The sequence below is a fragment of the Oncorhynchus mykiss genome, chromosome 25 (genome assembly GCF_013265735.2).
Source record: "Oncorhynchus mykiss isolate Arlee chromosome 25, USDA_OmykA_1.1, whole genome shotgun sequence".
Classification (NCBI taxonomy): domain Eukaryota; kingdom Metazoa; phylum Chordata; class Actinopteri; order Salmoniformes; family Salmonidae; genus Oncorhynchus; species Oncorhynchus mykiss.
In genome coordinates, this window is record NC_048589.1 from 37,462,166 (window position 1) to 37,475,747 (window position 13,582).

Consider the following 13,582-nt stretch of genomic DNA (forward strand, 5'->3'; position numbering starts at 1 on the left):
TGGGGTTACTGTATGGGCAGGCAACGAACACAATTGAATTTTAGCGATGGCCATTTAAATGCACAGTGATACCATGACGAGATCCTTGTCATCCCATTCACCCGCTTCCATCACCTCATGATAATGCACGGACCCTTGTTGCAAGGATCTGTACACAATTCCTGGAAACTGAAAATGTTTCAGTTCTTCCATGGTCTGCATACTCACCATACATGTCACCCATTGAGCATGTTTGGGATGCCCTGGATCGGTGTACGACAGCGTGTTCCAGTTCCCGCCGATAACCAGCAACTTCGCACAGCCATTGAAGAGGAGTGGGACAACATTCCACAATCAACATCCTGATCAACTCTATGCGAAGGAGATATGTCGTGCTGCATGAGGCAAAGGGTGGTCAAGCCAGATACTGGACTGGTTTTCTGATCCACGCCCCTATCTATTGTGCATGGGAATACTTTGGAACAGATTTCCAAAATTGAAATCGATTTGAGATGATTTTCTGTAGTTTAAACAACATTTTCTGTCCAACAATAATAAAAATGTTTTTAAACTTGTGGTCCCAAATAAAATTACCTGCGGGCCCCTGCCTTTTGGTAGTGAAGTGACTGTAGCAGCTAGGGGTAAGACCCAACAGAGAAGAGGAGCTCTGTGTCACTATTTCCACAACTATAGTCTGTGTAGGAGCTGAACTTTCACTAACCACTGCCATAAGTCAAGACTGGCTTCAAGTTTCAAAGACGTCACCGCTGGGATCATGAGAGAAAGAAACAGAACTTCCAAAAAGAGAGAGACTCCCCTAGGCCCTCAAAGTGCCTAATGACGTCCCACTTCTGACATTTCCTTGCCACGATCCTAACAAGTATCGCGATACTGGCATCGTCTCAGCCTTACCTCTTAGTATATACCATCTCCATGGCTCTACTCACCACAAATACCAGTTTGCCCACATTGGTCCAGGGGAAATCATACAGGAGCTCTTTCACTGTCCCCACATTCTGAGAAAAACAGAAACATGATATAAATCGTCATAGAAACAATACATATTAATAACACAATGACCTAGACACATTTATCCCTCACAGCCACCCTTCCTACTGTACCTGAAATATTTGGATCCCACGCAAGGTCAGTCCTAAAGTCATGGAACCCTCCACATCCTTTTTGTCCTGGGGAAGAGATAGAAGTTTATTAGTAATTATATGTTTGTGTGTGTGTGTGTGTGTCCAGGTTGACCTCTGACCTTATAGAGTCTGTAGTAGTGGACTGTAACATCATCCAGCTGGGCACACTCCTTGATGTATTTGAGATGAGCCTCTGAGGCGGTGAGGGAAAACAGGTCTTTGTGCATGTTGGGGATGTGTCTCAGGATGTAATCCCGGCCTCGCTTGGCCCTCACCTGCAAGAGACAGGGACAAATAGGCTGGTTTCAGTAAGGTGACAACGGAATTCTCTCATACAAGCATCTCAGTAGAGTGAACTCCATCTGCTGGTTCTGATGTCAGCTCACTGGCAGAAGGAAGGAAGGCTTGCCAGTTGGGTTAATGGAGGTTGATGAAACCCCCGCCCAGGGGAAGACAGATGCCTCATATACTGATAGTACATCCCAAAAGGCGTCGTCCAGCTGGGCACAAAAGGCGTCGTCCACCTTATTTCCTGTACATTGAGTATACAAAACATTGCACTAGCCATAACATAGATTTCACCTGGATTCACCTAGTCAGCCTATGATCCCTTATTGATGTCACCTTTTAAATCAACTGCATTCAGTGTAGACGAATGGGAGGAGACCGGTTAAAAAAGGATTTTTAAGCCTCGAGACATTTGAGTCATGGATTGTGTATGTGTGCCATTCAGACGGTGAATGGGCAAGACAAAAGATTTAAGTGCCCTTTGAACAGAGTATGGTAGTAGGTGCCAGGCGCACCGGTTTGTGTCAAGAATGGTCCACCACCCAAAGGACATCCAGCCAACTTGACACAACTGTGGGAAGCATTGGAGTCAACATGGGCCAGCATCTCTGTGGAACGCTTTCGACACCTTGTAGAGTCCATGTCCCGACGAACTGAGGCTGTTCTGAGGGCAAGGGAGGGGGGGTGGGGGGGGGGGGGGGAGGTATTCTTAAAGTTTGGGATACTCAGAGCCCTATGGACCATGGTCAGAGTAGTGCACTATATAGGCGATAGGGTGCTATTTGGGAGGGACCCACAATCCCACTGGACTCAGTCAGTTTCAGGTCTAGATTTGGGGCGTTTCTCCGGAACCCAGCCACTCACTCAGAACCAGTTAGAGAACACCCTGGGAGGATGTATTTATGTACCATTCCTGAATGTACAACCATTTCCTGACCCTGTGGCTTCAAAGTGGATATGGGACCAATGGGACGGCAACAGACTAATCACAGGAAGTGGTTGGTAATTAGAGGGGTGGGGCATCGTCATGTCCGGGAGGGGAGGGGGGCATGTCGAATAGGAGAGGAGAGGCAGCAAGTTTAGCCAGCTCGCATGCAGATCATTTCTCTAAAGAGTCAACCGTGCTGTGTGCCACTACCAGGGACAAAAATAAAACTAGCGTCCTAGATCCAGCATGCTCCAATGAGGTAGCGTCCTCAAATTGTTGGAGCTCAGTGATTAATGAAACTGGCCACAGACCTACATTCAGGCTGTGTGCTAGACTACACTTAGCCGGTCCCAATTTACTCCTTATCCCTTTCCCTCGGTCCTAACCCTTCCATGTTTTCATATCTGTAGCAATATGGTGGAAATTTCAACACTACACTGACTATACCCATTTTCAGGTCTGCAAACAATGAAGGGTTATGGGGGCTAAGGGGGATGGAGAGGAAGGCCATAATACTGCCTGGGCAACTCCAATCAATCACATTTATAAAACCCTTTTTACAGGAGCAGTTGTCATAGTGCTTTACAGATACCCAACCTAAAACAAAAAAAAGAGCAAGCAATGCAGATGCACAGTGAAAAACTCAATTTGGTACTGGTTAGGTCAGAAGGATAGATCTACTTACCCATGGAGGGAAGTAGGCCTCAGGTTCAAAGTACTTTCCAAAGTGCTTGTTGCGTTTGAAGTTGCCCAAGTCGGCCTGGAGGGCGAAGGCTGCCAACAGGAAGTAGGCCTCTTCTCTCTGCATACACTGCGATAGCAACACCTGTTTCCTCAGGTGCCAGTAGTAGTAGTACCGGGCTGAGCGGTCACTGGAAGTGAAGAGAGAATAAGGCATGATACAAACACATCCCACTAGGCTAGATCACCATTCTCAGGTTCCTGTAGTACAGTAGGAGAAGACGTTACCCTGGGGGAGGAGACGTTACCCTGGGGGAGGAGACGTTACCCTGGGGGAGGAGACGTTACCTTCGTAACGTACTTACTTAATCCTTTTAACCCCCATTGGGACCTTATGCCACAATGAGCTCCCTCACTTTTCTATCCTCGTCCTCAGAAACACGTCATCATATTAGATCTAATCAAGCAGCTTAAGTATCAATCAATCCAAACCACTTATTCAGAATGATTTCACACTTGTCTCTGATTGTTAAACTTAAGTATGTGTAAGAGGAGATTACTCACATAATTGCATACAGAATCAAATAGTAATTCATAGGATCTCTGTGGGACTACTTGCCTTATTAATCTCCCATTCTCAACGTAATATTGAGCCCTGAAGTGGATGATCATGGGAGGCCCAAATTGATCGATGCCCTGAAAACAACAAGATACAAATGAAAAACATTGGTTTTGTTATTTTCTAGCAAATCAAACCATCAAGACAGTATATTCATTCTACAAATATAAAATCAAAAATGTCCATCATGACAGCGAAAACAACAGCAGTCGCTCACAAATTTGAATTGAATTTTGACTGTCTGTTGGGGGGTAATCTTGCAAATCTTGAAACCCTGATAGACCGCTTGCTGTTGAAACGATAGTTTAATAAAGGATTCAGTCGGTGCCATAGAGTCATACAGTTAAAGTCGGAAGTTCACATACACCTTAGCCAAATACATTTAAAAACTCAGTTTCAAAATTCCTGACATTTTATCCTAATAAAAATTCCCTGTTTTAGGTCAGTTAGAATCTCCACTTTATTTTAAGAATGTGAAATGTCAGAATAATAGTAGAGAGAATGATTTATTTCAGATGTTATTTCTTTCATCACATTCCCAGTGGGTCAGAAGTTTACATACACTCAATTACTATTTGGTAGCATTGCCTTTAAATTCCTTAACTTGGGTCAAACATTTCGGGTAGCCTTCCACAAGCTTCCCACAACAAGTTGGATGAATTTTGGCCCATTCCTCCTGACAGAGCTGGTGTATCTGAGTCAGGTTTGTAGTCCTGTAGCTTTTTCAGTTCTGCCTACAAATTTTCTATGGGATTGAGGTCAGTGCTTTGTGATGGCCACTCCAATACCTTGACTTTGTTGTCCTTAAGCCATTTTGCAACAACTTTGGAAGTATGCTTGGGGCCATTGTTCATTCGGAAGAAGCATTTGCCATCTATTTTGTGGAGTGCACCAGTCCCTCCTGCAGCAAAGCACCCCCAAAACATGCTGCCACCCCCATGCTTCATGGTTGGGATGGTGTTCTTCGGCTTGCAAGCCTCCCCCTTTTTCCTCCAAACATAACGATGGTCATTATGGACAAACAGTTATATTTCATCAGACCAGAGGACATTTCACCAAAAAGTACGATCTTTGCCCCAATATGCAGTTGCAAACCGTAGTCTGGCTTTTTTAAATGGTGGTTTTGGAGTAGTGGCTTCTTCCTTGCTGAGCGGCCTTTCAGGTTGTCGATATAGGACTTGTTTTACTGTGGAAATAGATACTTTTGTACCCGTTCCCTCCAGCATCTTCATAAGGTCCTTTGCTGTTGATCTGGGATTGATTTACACTTTTCGCACCAAAGTACATTCATCTCTAGAAGACAGAACGCGTCTCCTTCCTGAGCGGTATGACGGCTGCGTGGTCCCATGGTGTTAATACTTGCGTACTATTGTTACTATTGCATTTTGAAATTGCTCCCAAGGATGAACCAGACTTGTGGAGGTCTTGGCTGATTTCTTTTGATTTTCCCATGACGTCAAGCCAAAGAGCCACTGAGTTTAAAGGTAGGCCTTGCAATACGTCCACAGGTACACCTCCAATTGACTGAACAATAAGGAAACGTTATGCTGAAGTACTGAAATTCCTAAATAAGGTTGTTAATAAACTATTTGAGAACATTCCCAATGTCAAACCATCTGTAGAACGTTCATAGAATATTACCATTTGTCACCATTTGAACTTTTGGGAAACATTCTGTTGGAAGTAATGAAATACCAACTAATTAAAGTTAATTTTTTTAGTCAAATTCCTTACATTTGCTGAGCAAAGCCAAGCAACTATCCTGCACCTTTCCCAGAAAGTTGAGGGAGGTTTTATGCAAAATAACCATAGGACAACCACGCTCACACCAAGCCCTAAGAAACATATGGTTCTCAGAACGTTATGTGCTTGCTGGGTACTATTTGGTTGTGCAGACTGACTCACCTTGCTGGCCTCTCTCTTCCACTCCTTGGGACAGTACTTAGACAGCTTCTGACCCAACTCCATGTAGATGTGCTCATTGTCTGGAGGGACACACACAAAGGGTTAACTTAAGTCGCTTTATGATGACAGAGTTGTCTCTGCGTCGGTGATATGCATGGAATGAGTCACTCCTGTATAGCAGTATAGCAGACAGACATAGGTAGTTGACAGACAAAGGCAGTGACAATTGCAAGCAGCTGCAAAGGAAAACAAATCACAGCAGGGCCAGTTAGCCAGTGCTGTTCTGAAAATTGGTTCATCTCATCTGATGGCAATCATATGCCCTGCAGGACAGGTCTATTGACCAGGAACCAGTGGGGCTGATTTAGGGACATTCCTCAGCTGCTTGTCAGAACAGCGCAAAATCACAAGGCAAACAGTGACTAACCACCCACACTAACCCCTATCCCAAACCCAGTTCTATACCTACCACCCATCCCCAACCCCCTGCTCTACCCCCAGCTCCAACCCCCTCGCACTGACCAATCACTCTACCCACATACTTCTGTCACCCCACCCAACCCTCGATCTAGCGCAACTAGGTAGCAGACTAGTCAGCTAGTCCTCCTCTCTCCCTCCCCCTACCTCCCTCCCTCAGAGACACATGCCATTCAAGATCCTATGCCATTCAAATCAAAATTCCAATTAGAATCTGGCTCAAAATTGGAAACTGGAAACTGGAGACTGTACCTACCTTTGAAATGTGGTTACGGGATTTAGGGAAAATAATACATATGGAGAAGATACGATACAATGCCTCCAATAGAAGTCCAATGTTTTACAAAATATGGCAGCCGATACTGAATAAATGGTCTAGTCCCGCTTCATAACTGGGTTGACGATCTGCTGCTACTCTGTGCTGTACTCCACTCAATATTTAGTTTTGGCTTAACTACACTGCTTGTAATGACTATATGCTGTCTTCTTATACATGTACCACCTAATAGGATTTAGTTTTATTTTGTGTGAGTTAAGTTTTGTTTTGTCCTCTAAATTGTCCATCCCATTCAACAGTACAATGAATGTCATTGTTAGTATTGCTGTCTTTTTTATTAGATTTTTTATTGTAAAATAATAAACATATTATAAAAAATAAATTATCATTAAGTTTTATAACCAATTGTTTTATATGGCAGCAAAGTATGGGGTCCACTCTCTAATAATGAATTTACCAAAGGGGACGATAATCCAATGGAAATACAGCACGCAGAGTTCTGCAAGACTATTGTAAATGCAAAGAAATCCAAGAAATCCCAGATTTGATTTGTCAAATTAACAAATAGTCCTTCGTTGATTTTATGTAACATTCCAAACTTGTTTAGCATGATCTACATACTTTTATTTTGAAGGCTAACCGCAAAGTCCACTACTGTGGCTAATCCTTATTGTGGCTAGCGTCACATAGATGGGTCCGACCACCATTAATCAAAGAAGAACTGTGTTATAAATTAGGGTTATTTTAGACGACACATATATTTAGCTAGCTAACTATAGCTACTGAAACAGATTGATGTTTTGCTGTTTTTGGGGAAGGACATTGTTTGTATCCATGAGCTAGCTAGCTTTTTTTTTTAAATGACCAGCACTGTAGGTGCACGAGACAACTTTACCAGCATCACAGCCTACATGTCGATGAATCGTTGTCACATATGAAATACGAGTGATAGTGTAATCAATGTGAAATAACTACGTAAATTATGAATGAACGCGTTAAATGATGTGACGTGCGGTCGTTCAGGTCCAGATTGGTCAAAGAGTGTTATTAGATGTGTATCTTTCTTTGACACACAAAGACCCAAACGGCGTTCCATAGAAATCCTGGTTGAGAATGAAACGACTGAACAAATGAACAACGAAACAGCACAGCAAGTAAGTGAAAGAAACACGTTTTGATTATATTTGACTGGTAATGTGGACATACGTAAATGCCCCAAAAAATAACTTTTCGGTCAGTGTTGTGTGTGTGTGTGTAACCTTTATTTAACTAGGCAAGTCAGATAAGAACAAATTCTTATTTACAATGACGGCCCGGACGATGCTGGGCCAATTGTGCACCGCCCTATGGGACTCCCAATCACGGCCGGATGTGATATAGCCTGGATTCGAACCAGGGACTGTAGTGACACCTCTTTCACTGAGATGCAGTGCCTTAGACCACTGTGTCCATGTGTGTGTTAACTATTTAACTGTACTAGAATGCTTAAAAGGCTGCTAAAATGTTAAATATCGGTATTGTTTTTTTTGGCAAGGAAAATATTGGATATCGATATCATCCAAAAATGCATCACTAACAGAGACAGAGAAACCGACAGACAGAGAAACCGACAGACAGAGAGACAGACAGCACCAGAAGGACTGGTTAAGGCTGTCTGACAGAGATGGCTCCTCCCATGCATACACACCAATACAATGTTGTTCAATGTGTGGGGAGAAGTGCACACTTCTGGAGAATTGAGGCGTAACTCATTGGGACTGTACAGAGGGAAGGCTAACTGCTCATTGCGCTGATATAACACACAGTAAACTATGCTGTGACTTTAACCACAGAGACAATGGGCCCCATTCAGTAAGGCTGAGATGGGAAAAGACATTACAGTGAGGTGAGAGATGTCAGACACAGCAAACAGAGACACACACAAAATGGTAAACCATTCTTACTCTGAATGACGCTGAGTCCAAACAGGTGACAGTCCTTCAGTCGGAGCAGGTCACACACCTGGACCAGCAGCTCCTGACACAATGTCTTCACCTGAGCAGAGAGAGAACGCACAGCATGGGGTTAGAGGTCAGGACATACAGGAGGAGATCAGAGAGTCATTTAGACACACTGTGAAACAACCATGAATGGTATTGCCAGTTTGAAAACAATTACTGCCATTCCTGACCCTGGCTTTTGGACAATACACTATAATGTGTGTTACTCACAAATATAATCCAATCATACATAACTGTTTCCCTGCTGCAGTCTTCATACCAGTGGTCTTTTCTCATATGTACCTGAGTCATTTAGCAGACGGTCTTATCCAGAGCCACTTACAGTAAGGCCATTCATCTTAAACAGCTAGGTGAGACCCCCACAGTACTCACATTGACAATTACGTTGAGAGTGTCGTCGTTGGGGAGGAAGACGCAGACACAGCGGCGGTCCTGCATAGCTTTGTTGTTGTGGAAGCTGGTCAGTTTGTTCATCTTCGTGTGTCTGGGAGGTGGTCCGGAGAGGCCCCTTGGCCCAGACGGACTAGGCTCCTCCAGGCCCCTGGGATGGGACACTCACCAGCACCAGTAGAAGCCCTGGTTCAGCTCTAGCCCAAGCCCAGCGAGCAGACACCAGACCCAGCAGCAGCCACAGTCTCAGCCTCAGCAGACCAGGACATGGGAGGCACCAGGACACAGGGCAGTCCCACACACTGTAGAAGACAGACAGAGGGGACATCACATTAGCACTGCTGCATGGGAATGTAGAGTTCGGGGAACCCCCAGTTGTTCTATGTATTTCCAGAGCTAGCACACCTGATTCCACTTGTCAACCAACTACCAAGCCCTTAACTAGGTGAATAAGGTGAGCTAGTTCTGGGCTACAACACAATTGTGAAACATCTGGGGGTTCCCGAGGAGAGGTTTGAAAAACAATGAGTTTATACTAGAGGTCGACCGATTAATCGGAATGGCCGATTATTTAGGGCCGATTTCAAGTTTTCATAACAATCGGAAATCGGTATTTTTGGACACCAATTTTGCCAATTAAAAAAATAAATAAATAAATAAATAAATCGGCCCTAAACACCTGTATTTAATCTTTACTTAACTAGGCAAGTCAGTTAAGGGCACATTCTTATTTTCAATGACGGCCTAGGAAAGGTGGGTTAACTGCCTCGTTCAGGGGCAGAATTACAGATTTTCACATTGTCAGCTCGGGGGATTGTTGTAATTGTCATTATTACAAATAAAATATATATATATATATTTGTTTTAAAATCGGCCGATTAAATCGGTATTGGCTTTTTTGGGCCTCCAATAAATCGGTATTGGTATCGGCGTTGAAAAATCATAATCAGTCGACCTCCAGTTGATACACAACATAATAAACCGATAAAATAACATATTACACACATATCAGGGACTATAAAATGGTATGTCTCCCTCCAACAAGTTTGGGAAAACAACGTAACAAATTACCTTAAAGTTTAAAATAAAAGCACCAAACTGTAAAATGGACAGAGCTTTTTCACAGCTTAACTGTGACGAGTATATTTGAGAAGAGCGTACAGTTCAGTAAACAGCTGAAAACAGACTTCGTCATGTGTGATCTCACAGAAGAATATCATGTTGCCCTATTCCCTATATAGTGCACTACTTTTGAGAATTAGTAGAGAGCGCAGGTAAAAAAGTAGTGCACAATATAGGGAATAGTGTGCCATTTGAAACATAACCCTGACTGAGTCCAGGGGAACATCTGTCGGTCTCTGTCTGGAGAGGAACTGGATGAAAGTTGATGATGGTGATGGTGTGGCTGGGAGGGAGGAAGATGAGGGTGGGTGTGCCGTGCAACCAATGATGTATATAAATCCTGGATTGCTGATGCTACGCATTGACCATTAAGAGGCTTTGAAAATGTCAAATCATTTTGTGTAACTGATTCCCCTGCTTAGTGCAACGATAACACAACTGTTCTTGGAGATCTGTTTCATCTCTATTCAAAACGTGTTCTGATGTACACAAACACACCTCTGAGCACACTCAACAAAGAGCTTTTGATGGGCCATGTCCAGGAGGTGTGTGTGACTGGTGAAGTACCATCACTTCCTTCCTGTCTAAAACAGAACAGCCATCCCGACACTACAGAGCAGAACAGCCATCCCCACACTACAGAGCAGAACAGCCATCTCCGCACTACAGAGCAGAACAGCCATCCCCGCACTACAGAGCAGCACAGCCATCCCCGCACTACAGAGCAGAACAGCCATCCCCCGCACTACAGAGCAGAAGAGCCATCCCCCGCACTACAGAGCAGAAGAGCCATCCCCCGCACTACAGAGCAGAACAGCCATCCCCCGCACTACAGAGCAGAACAGCCATCCCCGCACTACAGAGCAGAACAGCCATCCCCGCACTACAGAGCAGAACAGCCATCCCCACACTACAGAACAGCCATCCCCACACTACAGAACAGCCATCCCCGCAATACAGAGCAGAACAGCCATCCCCGCACTACAGAGCAGAACAGCCATCCCCACACTACAGAACAGCCATCCCCCGCACTACAGAACAGCCATCCCCCGCACTACAGAACAGCCATCCCCCGCACTACAGAACAGCCATCCCCCGCACTACAGAACAGCCATCCCCACACTACAGAACAGCCATCCCCACACTACAGAGCAGCCATCCCCACACTACAGAGCAAAACAGTCATTCCCACACTACAGAGCAGAACAGTCATTCCCACACTACAGAGCAGAACAGCCATCCCCACACTACAGAGCAGAACAGCCATCCCCCGCACTACAGAGCAGAACAGCCATCCCACGCACTACAGAGAAGAACAGCCATCCCCCGCACTACAGAGAAGAACAGCCATCCCCCGCACTACAGAGCAGAACAGCCATCCCCGCACTACAGAGCAGAACAGCCATCCCCACACTACAGAACAGCCATCCCCGCAATACAGAGCAGAACAGCCATCCCCGCACTACAGAGCAGAACAGCCATCCCCACACTACAGAACAGCCATCCCCCGCACTACAGAACAGCCATCCCCCGCACTACAGAACAGCCATCCCCCGCACTACAGAACAGCCATCCCCCGCACTACAGAACAGCCATCCCCACACTACAGAACAGCCATCCCCACACTACAGAGCAGCCATCCCCACAATACAGAGCAGAACAGTCATTCCCACACTACAGAGCAGAACAGTCATTCCCACACTACAGAGCAGAACAGTCATTCCCACACTACAGAGCAGAACAGCCATCCCCACACTACAGAGCAGAACAGCCATCCCCCGCACTACAGAGCAGAACAGCCATCCCACGCACTACAGAGAAGAACAGCCACCCCCCGCACTACAGAGAAGAACAGCCACCCCCCGCACTACAGAGCAGAACAGCCATCCCCGCACTACAGAGCAGAACAGCCATCCCCACACTACAGAACAGCCTTCCCGCACTACAGAGCAGAACAGCCATCCCCGCACTACAGAGCAGAACAGCCATCCCCGCACTACAGAGCAGAACAGCCCTCCCCGTACTACAGAGCAGAAGAGCCATCCCCACACTACAGAACAGCCATCCCCCGCACTACAGAACAGCCATCCCCCGCACTACAGAACAGAACAGCCATCCCCCGCACTACAGAGAAGAACAGCCATCCCCCGCACTACAGAGAAGAACAGCCATCCCCCGCACTACAGAGAAGAACCGCCATCCCCCGCACTACAGAGCAGAACAGCCATCCCCCACACTACAGAGCAGAACAGCCATCCCCCACACTACAGAGCAGAACAGCCATCCCCGCACTACAGAGCAAAACAGCCATCCCCGCACTACAGAGCAGAACAGCCATCCCCGCACTACAGAACAGAACAGCCATCCCCACACTACAGAACAGCCATCCCCGCACTACAGAGCAGAACAGCCATCCCCCGCACTACAGAACAGAACAGCCATCCCGCACTACAGAGCAGAACAGCCATCCCCCGCACTACAGAACAGAACAGCCATCCCGCACTACAGAGCAGAACAGCCATCCCCACACTACAGTGCAGAACAGCCATGCCCCGCACTACAGAGCAGAACAGCCATCCCCACACTACAGCGCAGAACAGCCATCCCCCGCACTAGAGCAGAACAGCCATCCCCCGCACTACAGAGCAGAACAGCCATCCCCGCACTACAGAGAAGAACAGCCATCCCCCGCACTACAGAGAAGAACAGCCATCCCCCGCACTACAGAGAAGAACAGCCATCCCCCGCACTACAGAGCAGAACAGCCATCCCCCACACTACAGAGCAGAACAGCCATCCCCGCACTACAGAGCAGAACAGCCATCCCCGCACTACAGAGCAGAACAGCCATCCCCGCACTACAGAACAGCCATCCCCACACTACAGAACAGCCATCCCCACACTACAGAGCAGAACAGCCATCCCCCGCACTACAGAGCAGAACAGCCATCCCCACACTACAGCGCAGAGCAGCCATGCCCCGCACTACAGAGCAGAACAGCCATCCCCACACTACAGCGCAGAACAGCCATCCCCGCACTACAGAACAGAACAGCCATCCCCACACTACAGAAGAGCCATCCCCAGCACTACAGAGCAGAACAGCCATCCCCCGCACTACAGAGCAGAACAGCCTTCCCCCGCACTACAGAGCAGAACAGCCATCCCCGCACTACAGAGCAGAACAGCCATCCCCCGCACTACAGAGCAGAACAGCCATCCCCCGCACTACAGAGCAGAACAGCCATCCCCGCACTACAGAACAGAACAGCCATCCCCACACTACAGAACAGCCATCCCCAGCACTACAGAGCAGAACAGCCATCCCCCGCACTACAGAGCAGAACAGCCATCCCCCGCACTACAGAGCAGAACAGCCATCCCCCGCACTACAGAGCAGCACAGCCATCCCCGCACTACAGAGCAGAACAGCCATCCCCCGCACTACAGAGCAGAACAGCCATCCCCCGCACTACAGAGCAGCACAGCCATCCCCGCACTACAGAGCAGAACAGCCATCCCCCGCACTACAGAGCAGAACAGCCATCCCCGCACTACAGAACAGCAGGTGTGTGTGTGATGGCATGAAGGTTAATTAGGGGAAATATTGACATAATTGGATCACACTCTCTCTCTACAACACAGAGAGAGAGAGAGAGAGAGAGAGAGAGGTAGAGAGAGAGAGGTAGAGAGAGAGAGGTAGAGAGAGAGAGGTAGAGAGAGAGAGGTAAAGAGAGAGAGGTAAAGAGAGAGAGGTAAAGAGAGAGACAGAGA

General features: G+C 46.7%; 2 protein-coding genes across 3 annotated transcripts in view; one reads left to right on the forward strand and one right to left on the reverse strand.

The window, feature by feature from the left end:
* LOC110505884 (FERM domain-containing protein 6) overlaps positions 1-13,582 on the reverse strand; it is a 52,128-nt gene that overhangs the window by 14,307 nt on the left and 24,239 nt on the right. For both annotated transcript variants that reach the window (XM_036962645.1, XM_036962644.1), the window contains exons 2-9: positions 8,669-8,988; positions 8,240-8,330; positions 5,543-5,622; positions 3,638-3,714; positions 3,023-3,209; positions 1,241-1,396; positions 1,101-1,166; positions 927-995 (exon numbers count right to left, since the gene is read on the reverse strand). In XM_036962645.1, coding sequence (XP_036818540.1) covers positions 927-995; positions 1,101-1,166; positions 1,241-1,396; positions 3,023-3,209; positions 3,638-3,714; positions 5,543-5,622; positions 8,240-8,330; positions 8,669-8,770 — 828 coding nt within the window. In that variant the 5' untranslated portion in view covers positions 8,771-8,988. The remainder of the gene's footprint in view (positions 1-926; positions 996-1,100; positions 1,167-1,240; positions 1,397-3,022; positions 3,210-3,637; positions 3,715-5,542; positions 5,623-8,239; positions 8,331-8,668; positions 8,989-13,582) is intronic.
* Positions 10,291-13,407, forward strand: LOC118944270 (adhesive plaque matrix protein-like). Its single transcript, XM_036962735.1, has one exon. The coding sequence runs from the start codon at positions 10,291-10,293 to the stop codon at positions 13,405-13,407; it is 3,117 nt and encodes a 1,038-aa protein (XP_036818630.1).